Genomic DNA, 27047 nt, shown 5'->3' on the forward strand with positions numbered 1-27047 from the left:
CTTGTTCATTTCTATCCTAACTAGCTCTCCTCATTTGAGAGAGAGTAATGTGTAAGATCCAGACTCAGTTTTTTTCTGATGGGGCCAAAGCTGTCTTGACCCCCAGCCTCGTTCTCCTACCAGACCCAGCAACCTCGGCCTGGCCCTCTCTCTTGGAGCCCTCCCCATGAATAAAGCAAGCACAAGTCATTCTTTTATCTTTATATTGGGGTTTTAAAAAAAAGAATATAATGGATGTGGGAGAAGGGACAAGGCTTCTCTCTATGACTGACAGCAGGGGCTGATGGGAACCAGAAGCTCCAGGGAATTTAAAAAAAATAAAATATATATTTATACATTTATATAGATCATGTTACGCATGTGAGTCCCAGAGCAGCAGGAAGCAGCAGCAGAAAGCAACTAGCACGCACAAACACACGTGTGTGTACACCACACACTCAAGCAATGCACTTCCTTTGACTATGGCACAGTAGCAATTCCCACCCCGCCAAAATTGTTTTCAAAAGAAACTTCCCTTTTAAGAAAAGGGCCACCCAGTGATTGTTGCTCTCGTGACCAGAAAAAAAAAAAACAGGCTAACCTCACCTTTAAGGCTGGCAGTGGCCATTTTCTTCTCCTCCCTGCAAAGGCAGGAGATGCAGTTTTTGACACTGAGGCTGGAGGGCCACATCACTGGCCCTTACAAATGCTTCAGACAGTTGTCTTCAAGACAATGCAGTTTTTTTGCCAGTGTTTTGATACCCCAGGGAGTAGTTGGGATGGAAGTCATACACCCCTTGCTTCCTTTAAGATGGCCTCTAGGCAGTGGGTTTTTAGTAAGCCTGGCAAAAATTCTGGAGCCGATCTCAGGCGAGGCTGAGCACCAGGCGGGATCTAGGGACCGAGGGTCTATGTTTTAAGCCTCCCGCCCACTAGAAATTATTGACCTCCAGAGTTTTTTTCTTTCTTTTAACTTAAAGGGGAGGTACACTGTACACCCCGCCTCCACGGGGAGAAAGGGGGCCCGATCCCTAGCTACCCACCCCCACCCCCAGACACACACACATACACACCAACTAAGGCACAGCCAGGGTGGGCAGGCATGCTTTGGCAATGAGGCCCCTCTGGAGGCCCAGGGTATGAACAGCTGCAAAAGGGGTGTGTGATGTGGGGCTCAGCACCTTTGGAGGTGGCAGTGGGCTGTGGGGCAGAGAAGGACGAAGTCTCAGGGCTCCTGATTGATCAGAAGGAAAGTGGGAAGAGCTGGTCAGACAACAGGCAGTTGAGAAAACAAACAGGATGACCAGAAAAAAGCCCCAAAGCAGAACGTGTAGAAAAGAAGAGAGCAGAAAGAGAAGGAAGCCAAACAGGATGTGGTAACCAAACAGAACAGAAGGGAGACAGAGCAGAAGGAGTGAAAGAAACAGAAAAGAGAGGAGGGTGAGCTGGGAAGGGTATGAGAAACGCAGGAGAGAGGGGAGCCGGAAAGAGGACCTCAGAGGGCCTCAGAACTTGGTAAAGAACCTCCACTGAGAAGAGGGAATCGGTAGCCCCTCCAGGGCAGAGCCTCAGGCCCTGACAAAAACCAGGCGGGCCGAGTACACCAGGTCGGCCACGTAAGCCAGCAGGTTGATGGCTGTCAAGATGGCCACAGCCAGTCGGCGGTCCCAGGAGCACACGTAGTAGGTGTGCCTGTTGCCGCAGCTCACATCCATGGACCGCCAGGGCTGGCCGTGGTACTTCTCGTTGAACTGGTAGAGCGGCCAGATGATCAGAGCCGTGGCGTAGAAGAGGACGGAGAGCAGGGCCAGCCCGGACAGGAAACTGGGGAAGGGGATGGGCAGCATGTTGGTGCAGTCGCCCAGGTTCAGCAGGATGGCCACGGCCGCCAGGATGAAGCAGATGGAGTACACGGCCACGCACCACTCTAGGGCCGGCTGGTGCTGGTACAGGTAGGGGTTGCTGATGAAGGCGAAGATGACGCAGGCCACGAAGGTCTCCAGCACCTTGAGCAGGCCTGGCACGGTGGCCATGTAGCCAGTGATCTCGCCGGGCCGTGCCCGGGTCCAGGCCACTTCGGTGGCATAAGCCACGCAAGCGATGCAGGAGAAGGTGGTGGCGGCAATGGCGTGGTCCCGGGAGCGGCCGTGAGACAAAAACTGGACGTATGTGGTAGGGTAGATGATGGAGGCCGAGAGGCAGAAGAGGGCGGCGTAGCAAGCGTAGGTGATGGGAAAGTTGCGCCAGGACAGGGGGAAGCGGGCCTGGAGCCCGCCTAACTCAACGATGAGGATGATCAGGGTCACGGCGAAGCAGAAGCACCAGGTAAACATGGACCAGTTACCCATGGCGCCCGTCCAAGCGCCCACACTGGCCACCAGCGAGAAGGCCACGCAGGTGGAGATCAGCTGCAGCAGGCGGAGGAGGCCCAGGGGCTGGGTCAGTGCCCGAGGGGACCCCACGGTGGTCGGGAAGCCCGGGCCCGAGGACGACGTGGTCGTGATGGTGGTGCGGGTCACCGTCACCGGCATGGCTGGGTGGAGGGGAAAGAAGGTGTCCTAAGAAGGTTCCAAACTGGAGGATCCAGGCCCCCAGCACTTGCCTCCCTGGAGTGAGGGGGCGTGTGGACAACGTAATCTCGACTCTAGCTGAGGCGTACCCAGGATGTGAGTTTTCATACTGGGCCAGTCCCAGCCCTCCAGGGACGAGGTGGTCGCCCGGTGCTAGCCTCCTCCTCCCTCCAGCCTCATGTCAGAGCTGAGGAGTGTAGTCCCCTATCTCTTTTCTTCCCAGGACCCTCCTTTCCTCTCCCCAAAAGCCAACTCCTGTGAAACCACGTATCTTTCTTCCCACTCCAAACACACAAAGCTGCCCTCCGTCCCTCAGGGACTCAGCAACCCAACCACTCAAGATTCTGCTCTAGGGACTTCCCTGGCAGTCCAGTGGTTAAGACTCAGAGCTCCCAATGCAGGGGGCCCAGGTTTGATCCCTGGTCAGGGAACTAGAGCCCGCGTGACGCAACTAAAAGATCCCGCGTGCCGCAACTAAAACCCAGCGCAGCCAAATAAATAAATAAATATTAAAAAAAACAAAAACAGCAGCAGCAGCAGAAGAGGCCCTGTCTTCTGTGACCTCTCAGAAACTCCATCTCTGCACTTCCTCCCTTTGGGTACCCAGGACGCTGCAGCCCAGCCTCTCTTTCACCTAAGGGTCCTAAACATTGCCAGCCTCCAGACATTCAGGAGTCCAGCGTCTACATGGAAACCTTCTCAGGGACCCACATCTGATCAGAGCTTCCGTCCTTCCAGCCTGTCTCCTCTCACTAAGCAGGAGGCTGGCCCCAGCTCCTGGAAGACAAGAGCCCTCTCTCCCTTCTGGAACTGGGTCTTACCAATCTCGGCAGCACCCCTGCCATGGCCAAATGGATTTCGGTCTGGAGTACTTCAACCCAAAGGGAGCCTCTCCCCCTTCCCCAACATGAGGTCCAGCCCCCTAGTTCCCCAACTTCTGGGAAACTCAGCTCCCCAGATTCTCTCAGCTGGCCCAGTGCCACTGAAATCTCTCGTTCTCCCTCATTCAGAAATACAGCTTCAGACCCCAGGGCTCTGGGCCCTCAGCCGTGAGCACACCAGACTCAGGGAAATCAACTTCTTTCTTCTATCCCTTTAGAACCTTTGACTTTGATGTCCTTGTCCTAAACACCCTCAGGAATGAAGGCCTGGCCTCAATTCCTGACCAGGTGTCCAGGTCCTCCCTCAGGCCCTAAAATAGCTAATCTCTTGGTTGCCACCTCTAAAAATCTCAGGAGGCCTCTCTCAGCCCCGAGACAATGCAACACCCTCCTTCCAGTGTCAGGAGGACAGTGTCACAGCCTTTAGCCCAGCTGTCCCTGTACAATAGCTTCCTGGGGACACAGGAGGCCACAGCTGCTGAACATACTTCTTCCTCATATCCACAGGTGTCTGGGCCCCTCCCTTTGGGACGCAAGGTCCCAGGTCTCAGGATCCAGGAGTCCAAGTTCCCAGCCCCTCCTCCTTAAGACCCAGGAGCACTGCACTCCCCAACTCTTATCTCAGAACCCAATGTTCAGGGCCCTCAGCCCGCTCCTTCCTCTGACAGAGCAGCTCAGGCCTCAGGTCCCTCTCCCTCAGACCCAGGAGTCCAGACATCAGAACCTCTCCCTCCTCAGACCCAAGAGTCAGAGCCCCCAGCCCACTCACCAGCGGTCTTTGCTGAGGACCCCACCAGAGAAAGATCCGGCTCTGGAGGCGGATTAAGTCAGACACCTGGAAAAGGCTAGTCAGAGGACAGGAGGGAGAAACAACGTCAGCGTCCGCTCAGACCCGGCTCCACCCTCCCGGGACCCAGGCGACCAGCCGGCCTACTGCCCGGGGCTCGCCCAGAACGCGCGGTGAGGCTCCGCAGACCCTGGGCGCGCCTCCCAGCCAGGGCGGGGATTTGGCCCGGAGCCCCTAAGAGGTCGGGGATGGTGACCTCGGGGAAGCCCCGCCCCGCCCCTTCTTTCCTCCTCTTTCCGCAAACTGCGAGGACGGGAGTGGAGGGAACCTAGCCAAAGTGCACGCCCCGCGGGCCGGCGTGGGCGTGTATGATCGTAACCCTGCCCCCGCCAGGAAAGCCGCGGGGCTGGCGGCCGGAGGGCCCTGGGCGGTGGCTGAGGGGGCGGGCGGCCCGGGCGGCGCCGCGTCTCCGTCCTTATAAGGGATTCAAGTCAGCCCAGCCATTTGGAATGTGGCGGGGGCCGGGAGGCGGTGCTGGGACCCCCGCCCTGCTCGCGGATTCCGGCGGGGGAAGGGGGGCAGAGCCCGGGCGCCGGGTCGCAGGAGGAGAAGCCTGCACGTTCGAATTTCTGGGTCCTTCAAAATGTGAGTTCTGGGTCCCCATAAAGTGGGCCGGGAGCCTGGACCCCCCCCCAACAAGAGCGTCTCTAAGAGAGGAGTGGCTGTGTACCCGGACCCCTGGGTTCGCCTTGCGGACGCCTCCCGCCCCGCGGCGGGAAACTGTGCACAGTGTTGGAATCCAGTCCAGAGAGAGTGGCCACACCTCCCAGCACCTCCCGTAAGGCTGGTCTCCCAGGTACAGCTGGACCTCCCGGGCCACCTCCCGCTTCCCCCGACCCGTTAGGAGGAAGGTGGGACAGGCCCAGGAGGCAGAGGGCGGGCCACAGTCAGTTAAGTCTCCCCTGGAAGGTAAGTTAGCGCACGGACCACCCGGAGAGGAGGAGTCCGTCTCCACTCTCAGAGCCCCCAGCCGTCGCCTGAGGTCAGAGCTCAGGAAAGAACTGCCAGAGACCCGAGGAGGGAGAGGAAAACACCCTTTGGCTTCGTGGAGAAGCTGAGGATTTCGCTGCCACGCCCAGTCCTCTCCCCACCTCCACGCCAGACACCACACCCCATCACTCCGCAAACTCGGAAGCGCGCCCTGTGCTGTCAGCACCAAGGGGCCCAGCTCCATCTTCACTTTGGGACCACGGGTGCTGAAGCTCCATCTCTGGCCTTTTGAGTCTAAAGTTCGGATTCTGCCCCCTGGATGGGGAGGAGGTCAGTAATTCTGAACCCCAGCCACTCCCTTTCTCAAACCCAGGACTCCCAGTTCCAAGCTTCTCCAGGCCCCCGGCCCCTCCTCCCTCAGACCCAGGGGTCCAGGTCCCCAGCCCCCTCCTCCATCAGACCCAGGGATCCAGGCCCCCGGCCCCTCCTCCCTCAGACCCAAGGGTCCAGGTCCCCAGCCCCTCCTCCCTCAGACCAAGGGTCCAGGTCCCCGGCCCCTCCCCCCTCAGACCAAGGAGTCCAGACCCCCGGCCCCTCCTCCCTCAGACCCAGGGGTCCAGGCCCCAACCCCCCTCCTTTTTCAGATGTATGACCCGTATGAGTTCATGTCCCCAGCCCTCTCCTCTCCAGAACCCGAGTCCTGACCCAGCCCATCTTTCTAGGGACTGAAGACATTTGGAATCCCTCTGCACCCAAGAATCCTGGACGCTGCTCCCACTCTAGGGGGGTCCTGCAGCCTCACCTTACGGGCCTGTGGCGGCTGCGGCTGGTGCAAAAGCGACAGCTGCAGACTAGGAGGGTCTGCGGTCTGGGTGCGGTTGGAGGGCCGGGGAGTGAGCGCGGGCAGGGCTGGGGGCGGGGCCGGAGCTCTGGGCTGGAGCCGAGTAAGGGACACCCCCTGCCAGGGCTATCCCAGTCCCGCCCCGAGGGCGGGGCCAAGATAAGACCACATCCCCAGAGATAAATACACAGCAGCTCTCCCGCCCCGCCAGCGGTAGGGGTGGAGGGCTGAGGTCACCGTTTCCGTGGTGACAAAACAGGAAGACACAACAGCTGGCGGAGTGGATGCTCCTGGGGGTGCCCTCCTCGACACAGCACTGGAGGTCTCCAGAGCAGGCCCGGGGAAGGCCGTTGCCATGGCAACCCGTCTATTTATACTTTGTTTAGGACAGAGCCCCCCAGCTCAGGTCCCCACCCCAGTCTCACCTCAATCCGTTCTCCCTCTCCCTTCCTGGCCCCTCCCTCCCCTGCTCTGGCCCTGCTCTTCCAGGATGGACGAAATTTTGGACTTCTAGGTCGCGGTGGGTTGGGGGACTGGGCCTCTCAATTTAATGGGGTCTGTTTGCTAGGGTCTGTGTCTCCTGGGTCCCTGAAATAGGAAAGAGTTGAGGGTGTGCCGATCCCTAGGCTTTAGGGGGTTTCTGGGCTGAGGTCCCCGACTCCTGGGTCCCCAAAAGAACAGTGGTTCGATTCCTGTAAGTAAGGAATTTGAGGGAAGAGCAGAATGGGTCTCCTAATGCCCATTTACACTGGGATTCGCGGTGTAAGGGACTGATGGGCCAGACCCCTAGGTCCCATATGTCCCTGTCGATGGGGGCAGGGGAGGGGGGTTGTTGGTAGCAGGACTTCTGAGATCGAGGCCATAGGAGTTGGGGGCATGGACTCCGAGGCCGCGGGCCCAGAATCTTGGCTCAAAAGAGCAATTGCGGCTCAGGCTCCTGGGTTTTCGGAGCAGATGTGGTTGCTAGCCAGGCCTCTTGGGTCTGTAAGGGCGAGATATTTTTGGCTTGCAATCCTGGCTCCTGAAAAGAGGGAGGGGCTCAGAAGCTTAATGAGGACGAGACTGGGGGCTGGGGGTGCCAGATTCCTGGTTCCTGCAAGAGGGGAGGGCCCAAGGGGCTGGTCTGCCCGGGCCCCGGAGCACGGGGGTCCTTTTTTAGGGGCGGCTCTGGGGTCCTGAGACGGATTGACGAGCCAAGAAGCAAGCGGCAGCTGAAGGTGGGGAGGCACTGCCCGGGGCTGGGGTGGGGCGGGGACCGGGACGCCTGGGTCCCTCCCTGCTGGCCGGGCTCACTCACCGCGCTCTGCAGTCGTCCCCGGCGCGGCCTCGCTCTAGGCTGCCGTTGGGCGGGGCCTCGTGGCGGCCGCGGAGGCTCGGCGACCGTTAACTGCCCGCGTTGCTACTGCTGGGTGTCTTCCAGGCCGACTACTGAGAAGGCTTTGAGGCCGAGTCCCAGGGTGGAAGACTCTCGCGTCGCGAAGGGAGGGGTCCGAAGGGATGCGGGAGCTCTGTGTCCCCGGCTGCGTGCCCTACGGAGGTGGGAGGGGCTGGGGGGGCACCTGGACGCTGTGTGCTCTGCAGAAGTTGGGGGGGGTATGGTTGGGGTGGGAGGGGTGTGGAGCCTGTATGCCCACTTTTGTGCCCTGCAAAGGCGGTAGACACAGACCCTCTCTGTCATTATGTGCCCTGCTTAGGGGAGGAGGGTCTCTATGAGCCCCGCATCAGGATGTGGAAGGAGTCAGGACATGGTATTCGTTGGAGGTTCTCCAAGGACGACCCCAGGTTCTATTCACACACCTCCTTGACGCCCCCGGGGGGTCAGGCCCCCCTTCTTGCCCAAATCAATCACTCTCTTTGCTTGACCCTGAAGTGGCACTCCTGAGATACCCCAAATAGTCAAGGGGCTATCACCACTCACAGTTTACTGCAGTTGTGCTCTCCGGTAGAAGTGTTCCCCCTTTAAGGCATTCAAACTTCAAAACAGCAGAGTTCAGGGTAGCAGGAACAGGAAGCAAACATTTAAAGAGTGAGTCATCAGTTGTGACCCCGTAGGGTTCCCAGGTCTTGTGTAATCTGGCCTCGTGTATGTGCCACTGGTTCAGAGTGCTTACCCGTCCTGCAGGAGAGCAACCCAACCCCAAAGATGCTGTCTCCAACCTGGCACTGAAACCCAGTCTCAAACAGGACGTGCCTCTGTTCTCTGAGAGTAGCTGCTTTCGGGCGATCAATACACGGCCCCGCCCCCTAACTTCCTAATAAACTGGGTTCCTTGATCAGAAGCAATATTGTGTGTGTTAACGTGACGGTGAATAGGATCATTGAACGTGTACACAGATGCTGCCATTGGCAGGAGCGAGGAAGGCAAGGAAAGCAAATACAGCCCAGAGTTAATTACAACCCAGGCAGGAAAAAGTCATTGTCCGATCCATGATGGAAAGGGTCCAATGTGCTCCTCGGGCGACCAGGTATTTGGCTGGTCTCCCTAGGAAACCGCACCACGCTGGGGGCCCAGCACTGCTTGCAGCAAGGTGGGCCGACATCAGTGACAAAGTTCCATAGCTTTGATGAAGCAAATCCATACATAGCCCACCATGGCTGCTTTGTTCAAAAGCCCATTAAGCAGGTACTGGGGAGATTGGGGAAGCTGACGGAGAGCCACAGAAGTCATCTGATCTACTTAAGTCTTAATAGCTCTCTCTGTAATGGAGGGTCTTGAGGGAAGAGTTTACCTGGGTACAGATTATGACCTGGTTTTTGCTCCCAACATTTCTGACACCAAATGTGTGTATGTGTTGGGTTTTTTGTTTTGTTTTTGTTTTCACATCAACCACCAATTCTCTAACTCTGGACACGAAATGAGTGTCCAATGATTCAATTCTTTTTTTTTTTTAATATATTTATTTATTTATTTTTGGCTGCGTTGGGTGTTCGTTGCTGAGCGGGGGGACTACTCATTGCGGTGGCTTCTCATTGCGGAGCACAGGCTCTAGGCGCGTGCGCTGGGTAGTTGTGGCGCACGGGCTTAGTCGCTCTGCGGCATGTGGGATCTTCCCAGACCAGGGCTCGAACCCGTGTCCCCTGCATTGGCAGGCGGATTCTTAACCACTGTGCCACCAGGGAAGTCCTCAGTTCAATTCTGAATCTGGGTATACTAACCACTTGGAGTTATCATCAGACCCCACAGGTTAAGGGCTCAGTCCCACAAGGCCACCCCCACTTCAAACTCCAGCCACAAGTCCCAGGCCTCCCATACTTCTGAGGACAGTGGGAATATCCCCTCCAAATAAAGGAGTTCTTACATGTTGAACCCTTTGCCACTACCAACTGAGATAAAATCTCCATTACAGCAGATATTCCTTAGCCTGTTTTGTTCTCACATAGGAGACACTCATAAATATATTTGTTGATAAATGAATGAAATTTTCATTTTCAACTGGCTAGAAAACTGTGGTTCCCAGGACTCCCTCCCTGGGTTCCATAATTTGCTAGAATGGCTCGCAGAACTCAAGAAGGCCCTTTACTTAGTACTACTGACTTGTTATAAAGGATGCAACTTGGGAACAGCCAAACAGAAGAGAGACACAGAGCAAGGTATGGGGGAGGGATGCAAAGCTCCCATGCCCTCTCCGGGCTCACCGCCTCCCAGCACCGCGATGCAGTTACCAAGCTGGAAGCCCTCTGAATCCCGTTGTTCAGGCTGTTTACGGAATTTCCATTATGGAAGCATGGTTGATTAAATCACTGGCCATCAGTGAACAAGCTCAATCTCCCTAACCTCTCTGCAGGTCAGGGAGTGGGGCTGCAAGTTCCAATCCTCTAATCACATGATTGGTTCTTCGTGCATCCAACCCCCATCCAGAGCTAACTAGGGGCCTATCAAGAGTCATCTCATTAGTATAAACTCAGGTAGGGTTGAAGGGGGCTTATTATGAATAACAAAAGACAACCCTCCCACCCCTATCGCTCAGGAAATTACAAGCGTTTTAGGAACTTGGTGCAGGGAACTGAGGACAAAAACCAAATATACAGATCTTTTTTTTTTTAATTTATTTATTTTATTTATTTTATTTATTTATTTTTGGCTGCATTGGGTCTTCATTGCTGCGCACAGGCTTTCTCTAGTTGCGGCGAGCGGGGGCTACTCTTCATTGCAGTGCTTGGGCGTCTCATTGCTGTGGCTTCTCTTGTTGTGGAGCACAGGCTCTAGGTGCGCAGGCTTCACTAGTTGTGGCACATGGGCTCAGTAGTTGTGGCTCCCAGGCTCTAGAGCGCAGGCTCAATAGTTGTGGCACAGGGGCTTAGCTGCTCCGCAGCATGTGGGATCTTCCCAGACCTGGGCTTGAACCCGTGTCCCCTGCATTGGCAGGCAGATTCTTAACCACTGCGCCACCAGGGAAGCCCCAATGTACAGATCTTATGTCATTGTAACACACAGATCTTTCCTTACTCTGGGTCCAGTGGAAAATTTCATGCATTTATCAACAAATATATTTATGAATGTCCTCTATGCGAGAACAAAACAGGCTAAGGAATATCTGCTGTAATGGAGATTTTATCCCATTTGGTAGTGGCAAAGGGTTCAACATGTAAGAACTCCTTTATTTGGAGGGGATATTCCCACTGTCCTCAGACTATTGGATTCTCAGGAATGTCCCTGAGTGATAGGCTTCCCAATTTTTATGGTGTTTGTCTTCCATGCTCTGGCATGTGTGTGTGTGTGTTTTATTAATACATACAGTGTATCTATCTGCTCTTTCCTGCTTTCAAGGTCTTATCAGTATGATGTCACCCGTGCAATTGACCAGAACGGCATCTATGGGGTACTGAAAGCACAAGTTGCTTTTATAGGAGAATTTGGTGATTCTGGAACCGTATCATACAGCATATCTCTAGCCTGGGAAAAGATCAAAATTCAAAACTTGAAGTACAGTTCCTACTGTACGCAAATCGTTTTTGCACCATTGTAAGATCAAACAATTGTACGTCAAACCGTCATAAGCGGGGGACTGTCTGTATTATTTCTTTCCTTGCCTGTATTGAAGTGGATGTCTCCCCCTAATCCGTTCTCTGGCCATAACACCTTTTTGTTATCTATGGACCTCCTGGTCATTTGCCCTCATTTTCCACATGGTTTCCTGAAATTCTATAGAGAGCATCCCACCAGATATGCCATGAACAGGTCATATTGTTTTCCCCCAGCCCTCCGAGTGGCCTGGTTGCCTCTGGCTGTTGCCAGACTCATCTGTTCATCTCCATGAGCTACAAAAAATATTATCATGTTTTTATTTGCCCCACGATGTGAAAATGCTGGGAAGCACTGACTTAGAAGGCCTGCCACGTGAACATTACCCTCCACACCATAGCAGTCACCTATCCACTCAGTTCTGCACGCCTCTCAGACATCAACCATTTCTCCTTCCATCTTACTTTCTCAGCAATGGCCACTTACGACCTTTTCTTAACTTGATAGGTACCCCCAGTCCATCAGCCCTCTCTTTTCTTTGCTTTCCTCTTTCTTCAGATATGATTCCACGGTCCATCATTTCAGTGACCCTCTTTTCATGTTAGGATATCTAACACTCCTCTGCCCTTCTGTCTTTGTATCACCCCAGTCGTTGAAAAGAAAAAGCCCATCTATAGATGATCTAAATAGACATTTCTCCAAAGAATACATACAGATGGCCAAAAAGCATGTGAAAAGTTGCTCAACATCGCTAATTATTAGAGAAATGCAAATCAAAAGTACGATGAGGTATCACCTCACACAGGTCAGAATGGCCGTCATAAAAAAGTCTACAAACAATAAATGCTGGAGCGGGTGTGGAGAGAAGGGAACCTTCCTACACTGTTGTTTGGAATGTAAATTTGTACACCCACTATGGAGAACAGTGTGGAGGTTCCTTAAAAAACTAAATAGAACTACCACATGATGCAGCAATCCCACTCCTGGGCATTCATCCGGAGAAAACCATAATTTGAAAAGATACATGCATTGGAATGTTCATTGCAGCATTATTCACAGTAGCCAAGAAGTGGAAACAACCTAAATGTCCAATCGACAGATGAATGGGTAAAGAAGATGTGGCACATATATACAATGGACTGTTAGCCACGAAAAAGAATGAAATAATGCCATTTACAGCAACATGGATGGACCTAGAGATGATCATACTAATGAAGTAAGGCAGACAGATAAAGACAAATATCACATGATATCACTTATATGTGGAGTCTAAAAATGGTAACAAATTAACTTATTTACAAAACAGAAACAGACTGACAGACTTCAAAAACAAACGTATGGTTACCATATGGGAAAGGGGGTAGGGATAAATTAGGAGTTTGGGATTGACATATACACACTACTATATATAAAATAGATCATCAACAAGGACCTACTGTACAGCACAGGGAACTCTACTCAATATTCTGTAATAACCTATATGGGGAAAGAATCTGAAAAAAGAATAGATATATGTATATGTAAAACTAAATCGCTTTGCTCTATACCTGAAACTAACACAACATTGTAAATCAACTATACTCCAATATAAAATAAAAAGTTTAAAAAAAGAAAAAATTCGGGCTTCCCTGGTGGCGCAGTGGTTGAGAGTGCACCTGCCGATGCGGGGAACACGGGTTCGTGCCCCGGTCCGGGAAGATCCCACATGCCGCAGAGCGGCTGGGCCCGTGAGCCATGGCCGCTGAGCCTGCGCATCCGGAGCCTGAGCTCCGCAATGGGAGAGGCCACGGCAGTGAGAGGCCCGCGTACCGCCAAAAATAAATAAATAAATAAATAAAAATAAATTTAAAAAGAAAAAATTTAAAAAAGAAAAAGCACATCTATCAGCGTTTTTTGTTTTGTTTTGTTTTGTTTTGTTTTTCCTCCTGTGCTTGCCCTTAAGCGATTAAGCATTACTGGAGAAAGTCATATTACAAGGCATAGAGACAGGGTGCCCAAACTCAAATGTGTCCTCAGTACTGCCCACAATCTCACTGCAATCATCTGGTAAACTCATTCTCATTCCCATAGTGACAAGCACACTATTTTTATGCTCTTCGACCTCTGCCCTCAGCCCCCATTCTCAGCCTATGACCTACTTCTTTATTTAGAGAGGTAACAGAAGCTGTTCACTGGTAAGCCCCTCAACTTCCTTATACTGAAGCCCAAATGTGACTATATTTCCAGGGCTGTTCTTGAACAATAGCGACGTTTTTATGCTAATCCTTCTTCTTGTCTTTATTTTTTTGCATTTTTTTCCTTTTTTAAAATTGTAGTATAGTTGATGTACAATATTATATAAGTTACAGGTGTACAATATGGTGATTCATAATTTTTAAAGGTTATACTCCGTTTATAGTTATTATAGAATATTGGCTATATTCCCTGTGCTGTGCAATATATTCTTGTAGCTTATTTTATACATAACAGCTTGTACCTCTTAATCTCCTACCCCTATACTGCCCCCACACACACACTCCCCACTGGTAACCACTAGTTTGTTCTCTATATCTGTGAGTCTGTTTCTTTTTTGTTGTTGTTGCTATATTAACTAGTTTGTTGTATTTTTTACATTCCGCATATAAGTGATATCATACAGTATTTGTCTTTCTCTGTCTGACCTATTTCACTTAGGATAATGCCCTCCAAGTCCATCCATGTTTTTGCAAATGGCAAAATTTCCTTCTTTTTTATGGCTGAGTAGTATTCCATTGTGTGTGTGTGTGTGTGTGTGTATACCTTATATATATAAAATAGATATATTGGAAGGAAGGTTCTTAACCACTGGACCACCAGGGAAGTCCCTATTTTTTAGTTCTTAACCTTTTGACCTTGCAAGTAACTGATGCTGTTAGTCCCTCCTTCTAACTTGAAACTGTCCTCTAGGATTGTACGGCATGTCATCCTCCTGGCTTTCCTTTTGCTTCTTTGGGCTTCCTTTACAAGCTCATGTTCCTTTTTTTTTTTTTTCTCTCGGTACGTGGGCCTCTCACTGTTGTGGCCTTTCCCGCCGCGGAGCACAGGCTCCGGACGCGCAGGCTCAGCGGCCATGGCTCACGCGCAGGCTCAGCGGCCGTGGCTCACGGGCCCAGCCGCTCCGCGGCATGTGGGATCTTCCCGGACCGGGGCACGAACCCGTGTCCCCTGCATCGGTAGGCGGACTCCCAACCACTGCATCACCAGGGCAGCCCCCAAGCTCATGTTCCTTTAAATACTAGAGCTCCTCAAGGCTCTTTCCCGGACTTCTATACTTCTCACGACATACTCTCGCTAGGGGATTCCATACACCCTTGGCTTCAGGGAGCCCTGATGAGTAAATGACCCATGTACTAGAGAAGATGCTCATTCAGCTGCTATAACAAAGGCAAAATATCACCGGTCTAAACCAGCGCTGACCAATAGAAAAATAATGTGAGCCACATGAGCAATTTAAAATTTTCTAATAGCCATATTAAAAAGAAGTAAAACAAACAAAAAAAAAAGGGCTCCCCTGGTGGCGCAGTGGTTGAGAGTCCGCCTGCCGATGCAGGGGACACGGGTTCGTGCCCTGGTCCGGGAAGATCCCACATGCCGTGGAGCGGCTGGGCCCGTGAGCCATGGCCGCTGAGCCTGCATGGCCGGAGCCTGTGCTCTGCAATGGGAGAGGCTACAACAGGGAGAGGCCTGCATACCGCAAAAAAAAAAAAGAAGTAAAACAAGTGAGCTAGTTTTAACAACGTACCTTATTTTAATCCAATATATCAAAATATTATCATTTCAGGGTGTGATACCAGCTGCATTTCAAATGCTCAATGGCCACACATGGCTCATGGCTACCATATTGGACAATGCAGGTCTAGAAAAGGTAATGGTATATTTTTCTTTCTTGTAGCAATCCGAGAGTTGGCAATCCAAGGTTGATATGATACCTCCATGGTCTCAAGGAGTCATTCTCTGTTGTTGTGTTGTCACCTTTGACAAGGGCTTGCATTTGGGCTCTAGCATATGACCCAGATCAAACCACTATATTGTCATTGCAGCCACAGGAAGAGGACAGGGGAAGGGGTTGGCACGCTTCTTCCCTTTTAAGTGTGTGATCCTACACATATTCCTTGTGTATCTTACTGTTCAGAACTTAGTTGCATGGCCACACAGAGCTGTAAGGGAGACCGGGAAATACAGTCTTTTTTTTTTTTTTAAACACTGCTATATTTAAAATGAATAACCAACAAGGACCTACTGTATAGCACAGGGAACTTTGCTAAATATTCTGTAACAACCTAAATGGGAAAGGATTTGAAAAAGAATAGATACATGTATATGTATAACTGAATCACTCTGTTGTACACCTGAAACTAACACAACATTGTTAATCAACTATACTCTAATATAAAATAAAAAATTTTTTAAAAAAAGGAAATACAGTCTTCAGTTCGGGAAACAGATACCCAGAAAAATCTTCTATTACAGAGGGAAGAAACTGGGGGAAACTACTGGTAACCTCTGAAACCTCTGCTGTGAGTCCCAGGCATATACAGCAACTCAGATTACTCCTCTGAGCTCCAGACATGCATATCCCGGTGCTTACTGAGTCTCCACTTGGATGTCACAAAGGTCCAAACTCCATACATCCAAAATTAACAGGGGATCTTTCCTCCAGTGCACTGTGTGTATCACCAGTAAATGTCACTACCTGCCATCCTGTTGCATAAGCCAGAATTCTAAGACTTGTCATCGATACTGTCATTTCTCATACCCTCCCACATCCAGTCTATCACCAAGTCCCATCACCTCCTATATTCTTTCTCTCTTTTTTTTTTTTGGCCATGCTACGTGGCATGCGGGATCTTAGTTCCCCAACCAGGGATCGAACCCCTGCCCCCTGCATTGCAAGCACAGAGTCTTAACCACTGGACCACCGGGGAAGTCCCCTATATTTTCTTTCAAATTCATCAACTTCTATACATCTCTTTTTAGTCACATGTTGCTGGGTAATACATTTCCCCAAAGGAATGAAATTCTGATACATGCTGCAGCATGGACGAACCTTGAAAACATTATGCTTAGTAAAATCAGCCAGACGCATAAGGATAAATATGGTAGGATGCCACTTACATGAGCTACCTAGAGTAGTCAAATTCATAGAGACAGAAAGTAGAATAGTATTTACACAGGGCTGGGGGCAGGGGGAATGGGAGTTAGTATTTAAGAGATCCAGAGTTTTAGTCTGTGATGATGAAAAAGTTCTGGACGTGTATAGTGGGGATGGTTGCACCACCGTGCGAAGGTACTTAATACCACTGAATTGTATGCTCAAAAATGGTTAAAATGGTAAATTTTATGTTATGTGTTTCTTAACACAAAAGTTAAAAGAAAGAGGAACCTGGCCAATCTCGAAGTAGAATAAGGAAGCTGAAAGACTTAGGCTATTTGGTTTCAAGACTTACTCATGGGGATTTCCCTGGTGGCGCAGTGGTTAAGAATTTGTCTGCATTGCAGGGGACACGGATTCGAGCCCTGGTCTGGGAAGATCCCACACGCCGCAGAGCAACTAAACCCCTGCGCCACAACTACTGAGCCGCGCTCTAGAGCCCGCAAGTCACAACTACTGAGCCCCCATGCCACAACTACTGAAGCCCCCGTACCTAGAGCCCATGCTCCGCAGCAAGAGAAGCCACTGCAATAAGCCCGTGCACCACAAGGAAGAGTAGGCCCCGCTTGCTGCAACTAGAGAAAGCCTGCGAGCAGCAACGAAGACCCAATGCAGCCAAAAAAAAAAAAAAAGACTTCTTTATGAAGCCAAGTAATTGAATGACTTGGTACCGGCACAACGCTAGACAGATAGAGCCTTGGAACAGACTGGAAAGATCAGAATGGAAAGGGAGAGGAAAACAGAAGATTCTTAATACCCTGAACCTCTTTTTAAGTTTTTTTTTAGAATGTTTGAGAATGGTTAATGGAATTATCCAAATATCACTGGGATGGACTTTTGCCAGGTCCACGCTTGCTGGACTGAACAAAAGGAATCCTCAGAGTGATTCAGTTCCTTATGTTCTCTGTGCCTCAAAAAACCCATCCTCAGAAGCACATCTCTAGAATCTTCCGTATCTAAGCAACCCTCTTCCTCTGATTGGGCGTCTCTGGTTCTTAGACCACCAAGCACCAAAAGGATGAATGGATTTCTGTGCCCCTTAGGGCAGCGCTGTCCACATCTCTAGTAGCCACATTTAAAAATATAAAGAGACAGGCGAAGTAAACTTTAATCACATATTATATTTAACCCAAATTATTGATATGTGTTACATGATTTTTTTGGAAAAAATTTCTCGATGAGACCTACTTGTTGGCCATGATGATGGTGGTGGCCTGTACTCTCTTTAAAATTCAGTGGGTATTTTGTGCTTTTTTTTTTTTTTTTTTTTGGCCACGCCGAGCAGCATGTGGGATCTTAGTTTCCTGTGACCCCTGCAGTGGAAGCTCGGAATCTCAACCACTGGACCACCAGGGAAGTCCTGGTATTTTGTACTTAGAGTACATCCCAATTCGGATGCTAAGGTTTCAAGGGAAATGTGGCAGCTGTTCGTAAAATTCATAAAATGTACAGTTGAAAAGGTGAATTCACACGGCCAAGTTGTCCAAACACACTTAAAAGGTACTAACTAAACCGAGTATCCACTTTTAGACAAATTAGTTAAACTTAAATAAAATTTAAAATTCAGTTCCAGGACGTCCCTGGTGGCGCAGTGGTTAAGAATCCTGCCAATGCAGGGGACACAGGTTCGAGCCCTGGTCCGGGAATATCCCACATCCCGTGAGCAGCCAAGCCCGTGCGCCACAACTACTGAGGCTGCGCTCTAGTACCCACGAGCCACAACTATTGAGCCCACGTGCCGCAACTACTGAAACCCGCGCACCTAGAGCCCGTGCTTTGCAACAAGAGAGCCACCGCACTGAGAAGCCCGCGCACCACAACAAACAGTAGCCCCCGCTCGCCGCAACTAGAGAAAGCCCGCGCGCAGCAACGAAGACTCAACGCAGCCAAAAATAAATAAATAAAAATAAAATATTTTAAAAAATAAAAATAAATCTATTTTAAAAATAAATAAATAAAATTCAGTTCCTTAGTCTCACTGGCCACATTTCAAGCACTCAAGGAGGTCATCATATTGGATTAAAATGTGTTAATTCCTTTTGCTCAGGATGGAACCCTCAGTTTTTCAGAGTGTGCCAGCCTGTAGTAGCATACAGATTCCAGCAGTATTTTAAAAAATAATACTTTGTGACTAAGTGGGGTTTATTTTAGGAATGGGAGGATGGCTAATATTCAGACACCTTTAATGAGATTTATGCTATGAACAGAGCCAAGTAGAAAAAAAAATCATGTGACTATCCCATATGTGCTAGAAGAGTATTTGACAAAATTTAATTTAAAAAAAAAAATTGGGGGGCTTCCCTGGTGGCGCAGTGGTTGAGAGTCCGCCTGCCGATGCAGGGGACACGGGTTTGTGCCCCGGTCCGGTCCGGGAAGATCCCACATGCCGCGGAGCGGCTGGGCCCGTGAGCCATGGCCGCTGAGCCTGCGCGTCCGGAGCCTGTGCTCCGCAACGGGAGAGGCCACAACAGTGGGAGGCCCGCGTACCGCAAAAAAAAAAAAAAAAATTATTTGGAATAAATTTTATAGCTGCTACTTGTCAGAATGTGCCCTCTGCAGACTACAGCATATATAAACACTATAGTCCAGGTCTGGTGTTTTGGGGACTTTCCAGCATTTAAACCCTCAGCTTATTTGCAGGGGGGTAATTCCCCACTGTAAGCACACTGGTGGGGGTTGTTGTCTGATTTTTTTTTTTTTTTTTTTTTGGCTGCGGGACATGTGGGATCTTAGTTCCCAGACCAGGGATCGAACCCGCACCCCCTGCCTCAGAAGAGCGGAGTCTTAACCACTGGACCTCCAGGGAAGTCCCACTATTGTCTGATTTATTAGCAAAACTAAGGGAGCACTTCCCACTCTCTGGAAGGTATGGAGTAGGCAACCAAATGCTTCCTCCTGGGGCTTTGAATTAGGGAGGAAAGAGGCAAGGACGTAGGAAATTAAGAACACAACTGAAGGGGCGAAGGAATCACTGGTTTGGTGTTGAGTGGAGGGAGTGACCAGTGGGCTGGGTGGGACTTAAGAACATTCTCTCTGCTGTCTATTCTTGGCTTCCTGCCAACTTACAATGTCCAGCCTTCCCATCCATGCACTCTCTGATTTTCTTAGTTCAGCGCCCTTCCGTTAAATTCCTCCTTGGCTTCTTAGATCCGGAAGCAAGGCCTGTCATTTGCAAACCAGAACCACTGCAGGAGACCCTCAGGAATTCCCCTCCCTGCGGCCTGAGAGGAGGTTTCACGCCCATGAGACGATTTTCTTTCTCCTCCTGATGCAGATTGGATTAACAGATGGTGACTTTCATCGTGATATCTTAAGCAAAATAGACTGAAGTCTTCTGTTTTGAAGACGTAGGCTGCATTTGGTAGGAGGGAGGGGGGATGAGGAAGGAAGGAAATCTATTTGATTTGTAAAACTCCCCTGCTAAATGTACTTATCAGATGGAAATAAATCAAGTCTCCATCTATAAAGGACTGGATAAATAAACTATGGTACCTCCAGATAATGTGACAATATACGTATCTAAAAAAAAAGAATTAGGAAGCTCTAGTTTACCTAAATGGAGAATTTCCCAGGATACAGTCTTAAGTAAAAAAGGCAAAGATACAGAACCATGTATGAGGATTTAACCTTCTGTGTGAGAAAATATAAAAATAAGAATAGGTATTCCTATTTTATTGTGTTTGCACAAACAAAACCACCCGAGATGTAGGGTGTAGGTGTGGAACTGAAACTTTTTCCTGTGTGTGTATAAATTTTAAACACATTAACATATTACTTACTTAAAATTATATCTATATATAGATTATATGAGGCACGGAAAATACTTAGAACAATGGCTCCATGGTAATTATTATAAATATGTAATACACATTAATATGATATAAAACATGCCATGGGAGGTTCTGGGAAGATACAAAAGAAATGGGTTCAGACCAGAGGGGAAGGAGGACTGGGCAACTGGAACACTGTCTACCCTTTTTGGTGTGTATTCTGAATCCTCTACCATGGTAAATATATTACCAAGTCAAACCACATAACGATGAATGCATTTTAACGAGCTATTTATAATCTGCCAGGGAAGGAGCCTTATGATGACAAATGAATACAGATGCCTTTTTCTACTGAGCTTCTAGGAGACTGGAGGAAGCCCACCACAAATGTCGCAGTTCGCTTTCACAGATAAAAATAGTGGGGATCAGACATCCACAGTTTGAAGGCTTGAAGGCCAAGATTGATTTAACCCCGTGTCCATGACCCTCAGGCATGGGATTTATCCCATACGTATCGTGGGGTGTCAGAGAGTTCTGTGACCCTAGGAGGCTGGGGTCACCTCCAGGACGGCCACCTGGCCCAGGTAACCTCTGCAGGCCCTGTGGGACCTCAGAACACAGGAGGCTTCCGTAAAAATACGTCGTTTCAGGTCATCTAGGGCTGAACCCAAGTTTTGACCACGTGCGGTCTCTCTTTCTAAATCTGTAGTTAAAAGGCGTTGGCCAGCCAGAAACACACATAAACAACTCAAGACGGTCTGCAGAGCTGGGCCCTGCCGGGGTTGAGGGGCGGGGTGGGGCGCGGAGCGCACCCGTGTTAGGTCGCCCTCTAGCGGACGGTGAGGGTTAAGCACATTCAGCCTGGAAGTGGAACAGGGGCGTTTGTCTTCCTTTCCAGGCAGTGGTAGGGCAAGTGGACAAGACCTAAAAGATGCTCGCTGCTCTGCGCACACATTCAAGGAGACAGTGAGTAAGCAAACACCCACACTAGTTTGATTTTTTTTGCGTAGGGCAATAAAAGGATATGGAGGGGTCTCTTTCAGGCTGAGTGGAAGTGCCTTCGGAGGGTGTGACATTTGAGCTGAGAGCTCAAGGATGAGGAGAAACCAGAGTCCAAGGAAGGCTGAACATTCCAGACAAAAGGAAAGAGCAAAAAAAAAAAAAGGAAAGAGCAGATGCCTTGAGGGAGATGGACCCCTCCCACCACCACCACCCGTGTGTTTATGAAACAGCAGGAAGGCCAATGTGGATGGATCCAGAGTGACAGCAGAACTGTGGTGGGAAACGAGGCAGATAAGGCGGTATTGTCACAAAGACAGATACACCAACCGATGAAACAGGATACAGATTTCAGAGACACATACGCACATAGAAAGCCACCTGATCTATGGACAAATGCATGCAGCATTGCAGTGGAGAAAGGATGAACTTGTTTTTTCTGGGTTTTTTTTTTTTGGTGGGGGGTTCTGCTGAGCCAGTGACGCCTACCCCACACCATATCCCCATATAAATTTCCAGATGGTTTTTAGATCTAACTGAGAAAGATAAAACAGCACATATTCAAGAACCAGACATTTTTGGGATATTGAGATTGGCAACGATTTCTCAACCAGGACATGGAAGCATCATGTACAAATGAAAAGCAGTAAATTGAACTAGAACTTCTATTGCTATAGATTGAATGTTTATGTCCCCCCCAACCCATTCATATGTTGAAATCCTAACCCCCAATGTGATGGTATTTAGAGGTGGGGGGCTTTGGCAGGTGATTAGATCATGAAGGTGGAGCCCTTATGAATGGAATGGATGCCATTATAAAAGACCCCCTCTGGGCTTCCCTGGTGGCACCGTTAAGAATCCGCCTGCCAATGCAGGGGACACGGGTTCGAGCCCTGGTCTGGAAAGATCCCACGGAGCAACTAAGCCCACGAGCCACAACTACTGAGCCCACGCGCCACAACTACTGAAGCCCGCACGCCTAGAGCCCGTGCTCCGCAACAAGAGAGGCCACTGCAATGAGAAGCCCGCGCACCGCAGATGAAGGGCAGCCCCCGCTCGCTGCAACTAGAGAAAGCCCGGGGGCAGCAACGAAGACCCAAGGCAGCCAAAATTAAATAAATAAATAAATAAATCTATTTAAAAAATAAAAGACCCCCTCACACTACTATATATAAAATAGATAAGGACCAGGGAACTCTACTCAATACTCTGTAATGGCCTATAAGGGAAAAGAATCTAAAAAAGAGTGGATATATGTAAATGTATAACTGATTCACTTTGCTGTACAGCAGACACTAACACAACATTGTAAAGCAACTATACTCCAACAAAAATTTAAAATAAAAAAAGGACCCCCTCAGAGCGCCCCCTGGACCCTATGCTATGTGAGGACACAGGGGAAAAAAACCATCTATGAACCAGGAAGCAGGCCCTCACCAGTCGGCAAATCTGCTCGTGCTTTGATCTTGGACTTCCAGCCTCCAGAACCGCGAGAAATAAATGTCTTGTTTATAAGTTACCCGGTCTGTGGTATTCTATTATAGCAGCCGGAATGGACTGAGATATCTCTTCACCAAAAGTCACTTTTGATGAGAGCCAGGAGATCACTGTGGCACAAAGGAACTGCTGAAGAAGAAGTGAGAAGCTATAAAAGGAGAGAAGAAGCCACTTTGTCTCTGGACCCTCCTCATGAATTGGGATTTATCTCCGGGTGCTGTGACAGTGAGGAAACTGAGTCTCTCCCAATAGGAGAAAATGTGGAGAGTCTGTTACAGTGACACTGGGCATCTGGAAGGCTTCAGAGAAATGTAGAGATTGAGGGTACTGTTGAGAGGAATGTGGGAGTGGCAACTGTGAGTTAAAAATCACCTCTTGGGTTTCCCTGGTGATGCAGGCGTTAAGAATCCGCCTGCCAAAGCAGGGGACTTGGATTCCAGCCCTGGTCCGGGAAGATCCCACATGCCCCGGAGCAACTAAGCCCGTGAGCCACAACTGCTGAGCCCACGCACCACAACTACTGAAGCCCGCGCGCCTAGAGCCCATGCTCCGCAACAAGAGAAGCCACCACAATGAGAAACCCGCTCACTGCAACTAGAGAAAGCCTGCGCAATGAAGACCCAATGCAACCAAAAATAAATATTTTTTTTTTTAAAAGTGACCTCTCATGTCCAAATCCTCTGCACAGATTTTCTTGGCCTTATCATTCCCGGGGGCACATATGTTTTGGCTACATGGGTCTGGCTTCCAGGTTATGTATATCCCACACAGGTTGTGTGGTTTTCAGATGTCTCAACGTCCCATGACCCTTTGAGTCAGGAAACAGAGCAGACTTGAATGGGTAACTGGAGGAGAGTTTAACTTTATTTACAAAGGTGTGACCAGAGTGTAGGAAAATATCCAGGATCTGTCGTCCAGTAAAATCAACGAGATGCAGAGTGACTTAGGATTGCGCCGTCGTTTGTGTGAGGAAGGGTTGAAAAATAGGAATATATTTCCTGGGTTTTGTGTAAACATTGGAAGAATGCATAAGAAACCCATCAAATGGTGGCATCTGAGGAAGAAAGGGAGACCAAATATTTAGGTGTAGCAGCAGGGATGAGATCTTTTAAAAAGTATACCTTTTCATATTCTTGGGATCCCTTAAACCCCTAGATGTGTTACCCATTTAGCAGTTCTATATTAATTAGGAGACTCAGATCAAGTAAAGCATTTAGAACAGTGCCTCAAAATTGTGACATCTTTCTACCTGTTAACTATTGAATCCATTTTTTGTATATGTAGCGAATTTCTGGAAAAAAGATAGAGGAAGGTGGTAAAAAGGGATGGAGATTGAGAAACTGGAAAACCGGGATGGTGGGGGGTGGAGTTATTTGACTTAAAACTTCTTTTCAGATGTAATTGGCGTATAACATTGTGTAAGTCGAATGTATACAATGTGTTGATTGATACATTGATATATTGCAATAAAATTGCCACCATAGCATATGTATTTTTGTTTCTGTTTCTGTTTTTGCGGTACGCGGGCCTCTCACTGTTGTGGCCTCTCCCGTTGTGGAACACAGGCTCCGGACGCGCAGGCTCAGCGGCCATGGCTCACGGGCCCAGCCGCTCTGCAGCATGTGGGATCTTCCCAGACCGGGGCACGAACCCGTGTCCCCTGCATCGGCAGGCAGAACTCTCAACCACTGTGCCACCAGGGAAGCCCAGCATATGTATCGATTTGATACATTTATCTATTGCAAAATGATTACACTGCAGTGTTAGCAAACACCTCTCCCAGGTCGCATGATTACCATTTCTTCTTCGTGGTGGGAAAAATTAAGATCTAGTCTCTTAGCAACTTTGAAGTTTACAGTACAGTATTGTTGACTATAATCACTGTGCTGTGCATCAGATCTCCAGCGCTTATTTATCTACTGGTACCCAGTTTGTACCCTTAAACATCATCTCTCCAATTCCCCCATCTCCTTAAACATCATCTCCCCAATTCCCCCACCCCTCTGCCCTGGTAAGCACCATTCTACTCTGTTTTTATCACTTCCAGCTTTTTTAGATTCCAATATATAAGTGATATCCTATAGTATTTGTCCTTCTCTGTCTGATTTAGCTCACTTAGCAAAATACCCGCAAGGTCCCTCTCTGTTGTCACAATCTTTTTTCTTTTTCTTTTCTTTTATTGAGGAATAGTCGACCTATTACATTATGTTAGTTTCAGGTTACAACATAATGATTTGATATTTGTATATATGGCAAAATGATCACTACAATGTCTAGTTAACATCCATCACTGCATGGTTACAATGTTTTTAAATTTATTATTTTTTATTTTTATTTTTTTTTTTTGGCCGCACCAGGCGGCATGCAGGATCTTAGTTTCTCCCACCAGGGATTGAACCTGGGCCACAGCAGTGAAAGTGCTGAGTCCTAACCACTGGACCACAAGGGAAGTCCCTATAATTTTTTTCTTTCCTGTAATGAGAACTTTTAAGCTCTGCTCTCTTAGCAACTTTCAAATATACACTACAGTATCATTAACTATTGTTACCATGCTGTATATTACATCCCCAGGACTTACTTATTTTATAACTGGAAGTTTGTACCAATTTGTAACCTTTTTTCTTATTTGTCCACCGTTTTGTCCTTTGTCCTTTACCATGTAAATTATTACCGAGTCAGAAGCTGGGTACATAATTTCATCTGGCCAGCAGGGAGCCTTCAGATTGGGAGTGAGGGCAGATGCCTCTCTGTCACCCAGAGTCTGGAAGGAGACCTAGCGAGCTTACCCCTGGGGAGAAAACACGAGCTTCACCGCAAAGAGCGAAAGAGTGATAGCAAAGTGATTGCTGACGTGGCAAAGGAAGAGCTGGAAGGAAGGCCAGAGTTTGAACCCAAGGGTCCACATCTCCAGATCTGGGCTCTCTCCCAGCACCTGTCACTGGGATCTGGCTTCTGTGGGCCAGACTGTGTCCACCGCAGCAGACCGGGAGCTGCTTCAGGACTAGCACCACACCCAGTTCCTCTCCTGGAATGGCGATCCTAGGAGGTTTCCAGAATGACGGTGTCATTTCCCAGATAAACTTAGGCCTGGAGAGTGAGAGACAGGGCTGGCCCTGGGGTCTCTCACCTCTGTGGTCACTCTCTGCATATTCCTGGGCAGGAGTCTGGGGCAGGCTATTTCAGGAAAGAAACTTACAGGAAGGAAAGGGAAGGTTTTTTGTTGTTGTTGTTTGTTTTTTAAATATTTATTTACTTATTTGGTTGCGCTGGGTCTTAGTTGCTGCAGGCGGGCTCCTTAGTTGTAGCTCTTGGGCTCCTGAGTCGTGGCATGCAAACTCTTAGTTGCGGCATGTGGGATCTAGTCCCCTGACCAGGGCCCCCTGCGTTGGGAGCATGGAGTCTCAACTTCCATTTATAAGATAAATAAGTACTAGGGTGTCATGTACAACATGGTAAACATAATTAACCCTGCTGTACATTATATATGAAAATTGTTGGGTAAATCCTAAGAGTTTTCATCACAAAGAAAAATTTTTTCTATTTCCTTAATTTTGTATCTATAGGAGATGATAGATGTTCACGAAACTTATTGTAATCATCACTTCATGATGTTTGCAAACCAAATCATGAGGCTGCCCACCTTAAACGTATACTGTGCCATGTGGTAATTATATCTCAATAAAACTGGAAGAAAATTTTTTTAAAAAGACAGACACGGGGGAATCCCCAGGTGGTCCAATGGTTAGGACTCCACACTTTCACTGCTGAGGGCACGGGTTCAATCCCTGGTCAGGGAACTAAGGTCCCACAAGCCCGCAGCATGGCCAAACAAACAAACCAAAAAAAACCCAAACCCCCCCAAAAAAACCAAACACCAAACAAAACCCCAAAAAAACAAAAACAAGAAACAAACAAAAAAAGATAGACACGGTCCATCAAAGGCCACATTCTAAGGAGACAGACAGTACGGAGGCAAAGACAGGAATAAAACGCTTTCCAATGTGAAAAGTGCAATAAACGTAAGTATGTATGGGGGTCCTGGGAGGGAGGGGATCCTACTTTAGACTGACCTGGCAGGCACTGGCCACGTCTGAGGAAGTAAACCTGAGCTGAGAACTGAAAGATAAGAAGGAACCAGTCCCGTAAAGATCCTAAGGGAGTCTGGACACAGGGAAGAATTAGCATAAAAACCCAACATAAAAGGGATTCGACCTAAGTGGATGAAAACCAGCCCCAAGGCTACTGTAGCGGGGCCGCTGGAGAGAGACAATGGGCCAGGATGTAGGAAATGAAGCAGCCCCAGTTAGCAGGAGCCAGATTAGCGAAGGAGTTTTTAGAACATGATAAAGACTCTGGCTTTTGTTCAGAGAGGAGGGGGAGGCGATTAGATGCTTTTTAAACTGGAAATGACATAATCTGATTTCTGTGCTTGAGAGAGTCTTGCTGGGTGGAGAAAAGACAGCAACGTGGTGACAGTGAAACCAGAAAGCCAGGTGAAGAGGCCAGAGCAGACCTTGGGAATGTCTTTGGGGTCTTAAGGGAAAGATGTCGGTGATCTACAGTGGGTGATTGCAGGGGACGGAGAGGTAATGGAAGATTC

The 27047-nt window shown here is 48.9% G+C and overlaps 2 protein-coding genes and 1 long non-coding RNA gene across 7 annotated transcripts in view; 2 read left to right on the forward strand and 1 right to left on the reverse strand.

Annotated features, from left to right (window-relative positions):
- LOC132416835 (NACHT, LRR and PYD domains-containing protein 2) overlaps positions 1 to 27047 on the forward strand; it is a 1001898-nt gene that overhangs the window by 946100 nt on the left and 28751 nt on the right.
- On the reverse strand, positions 187 to 8026 carry MYADM (myeloid associated differentiation marker). 5 transcript variants are annotated; one of them, XM_060000147.1, is made up of 4 exons: positions 7346 to 7623; positions 4200 to 4275; positions 2050 to 2512; positions 187 to 1965 (listed from the first exon to the last, which is right to left on the reverse strand). In XM_060000147.1, exons 3-4 carry the CDS (start codon positions 2508 to 2510, stop codon positions 1548 to 1550), a joined length of 879 nt encoding a protein of 292 aa, XP_059856130.1. In that variant the 5' UTR covers positions 2511 to 2512; positions 4200 to 4275; positions 7346 to 7623; the 3' UTR covers positions 187 to 1547. The 5 variants fall into 5 exon arrangements, with proteins under 5 accessions (XP_059856130.1, XP_059856128.1, XP_059856126.1 ...); XM_060000145.1 differs by lacking the exon at positions 7346 to 7623 and adding an exon at positions 7967 to 8026 and having other exon boundaries at positions 187 to 2512; XM_060000143.1 differs by having other exon boundaries at positions 187 to 2512.
- Positions 4732 to 7360, forward strand: LOC132416663 (uncharacterized). The gene is made up of 3 exons (XR_009517682.1): positions 4732 to 5537; positions 5930 to 6079; positions 7208 to 7360. It is a non-coding gene; the product is annotated as an uncharacterized lncRNA (long non-coding RNA).

The sequence above is a fragment of the Delphinus delphis genome, chromosome 20 (assembly GCF_949987515.2).
Source record: "Delphinus delphis chromosome 20, mDelDel1.2, whole genome shotgun sequence".
Classification (NCBI taxonomy): Eukaryota; Metazoa; Chordata; class Mammalia; order Artiodactyla; family Delphinidae; genus Delphinus; species Delphinus delphis.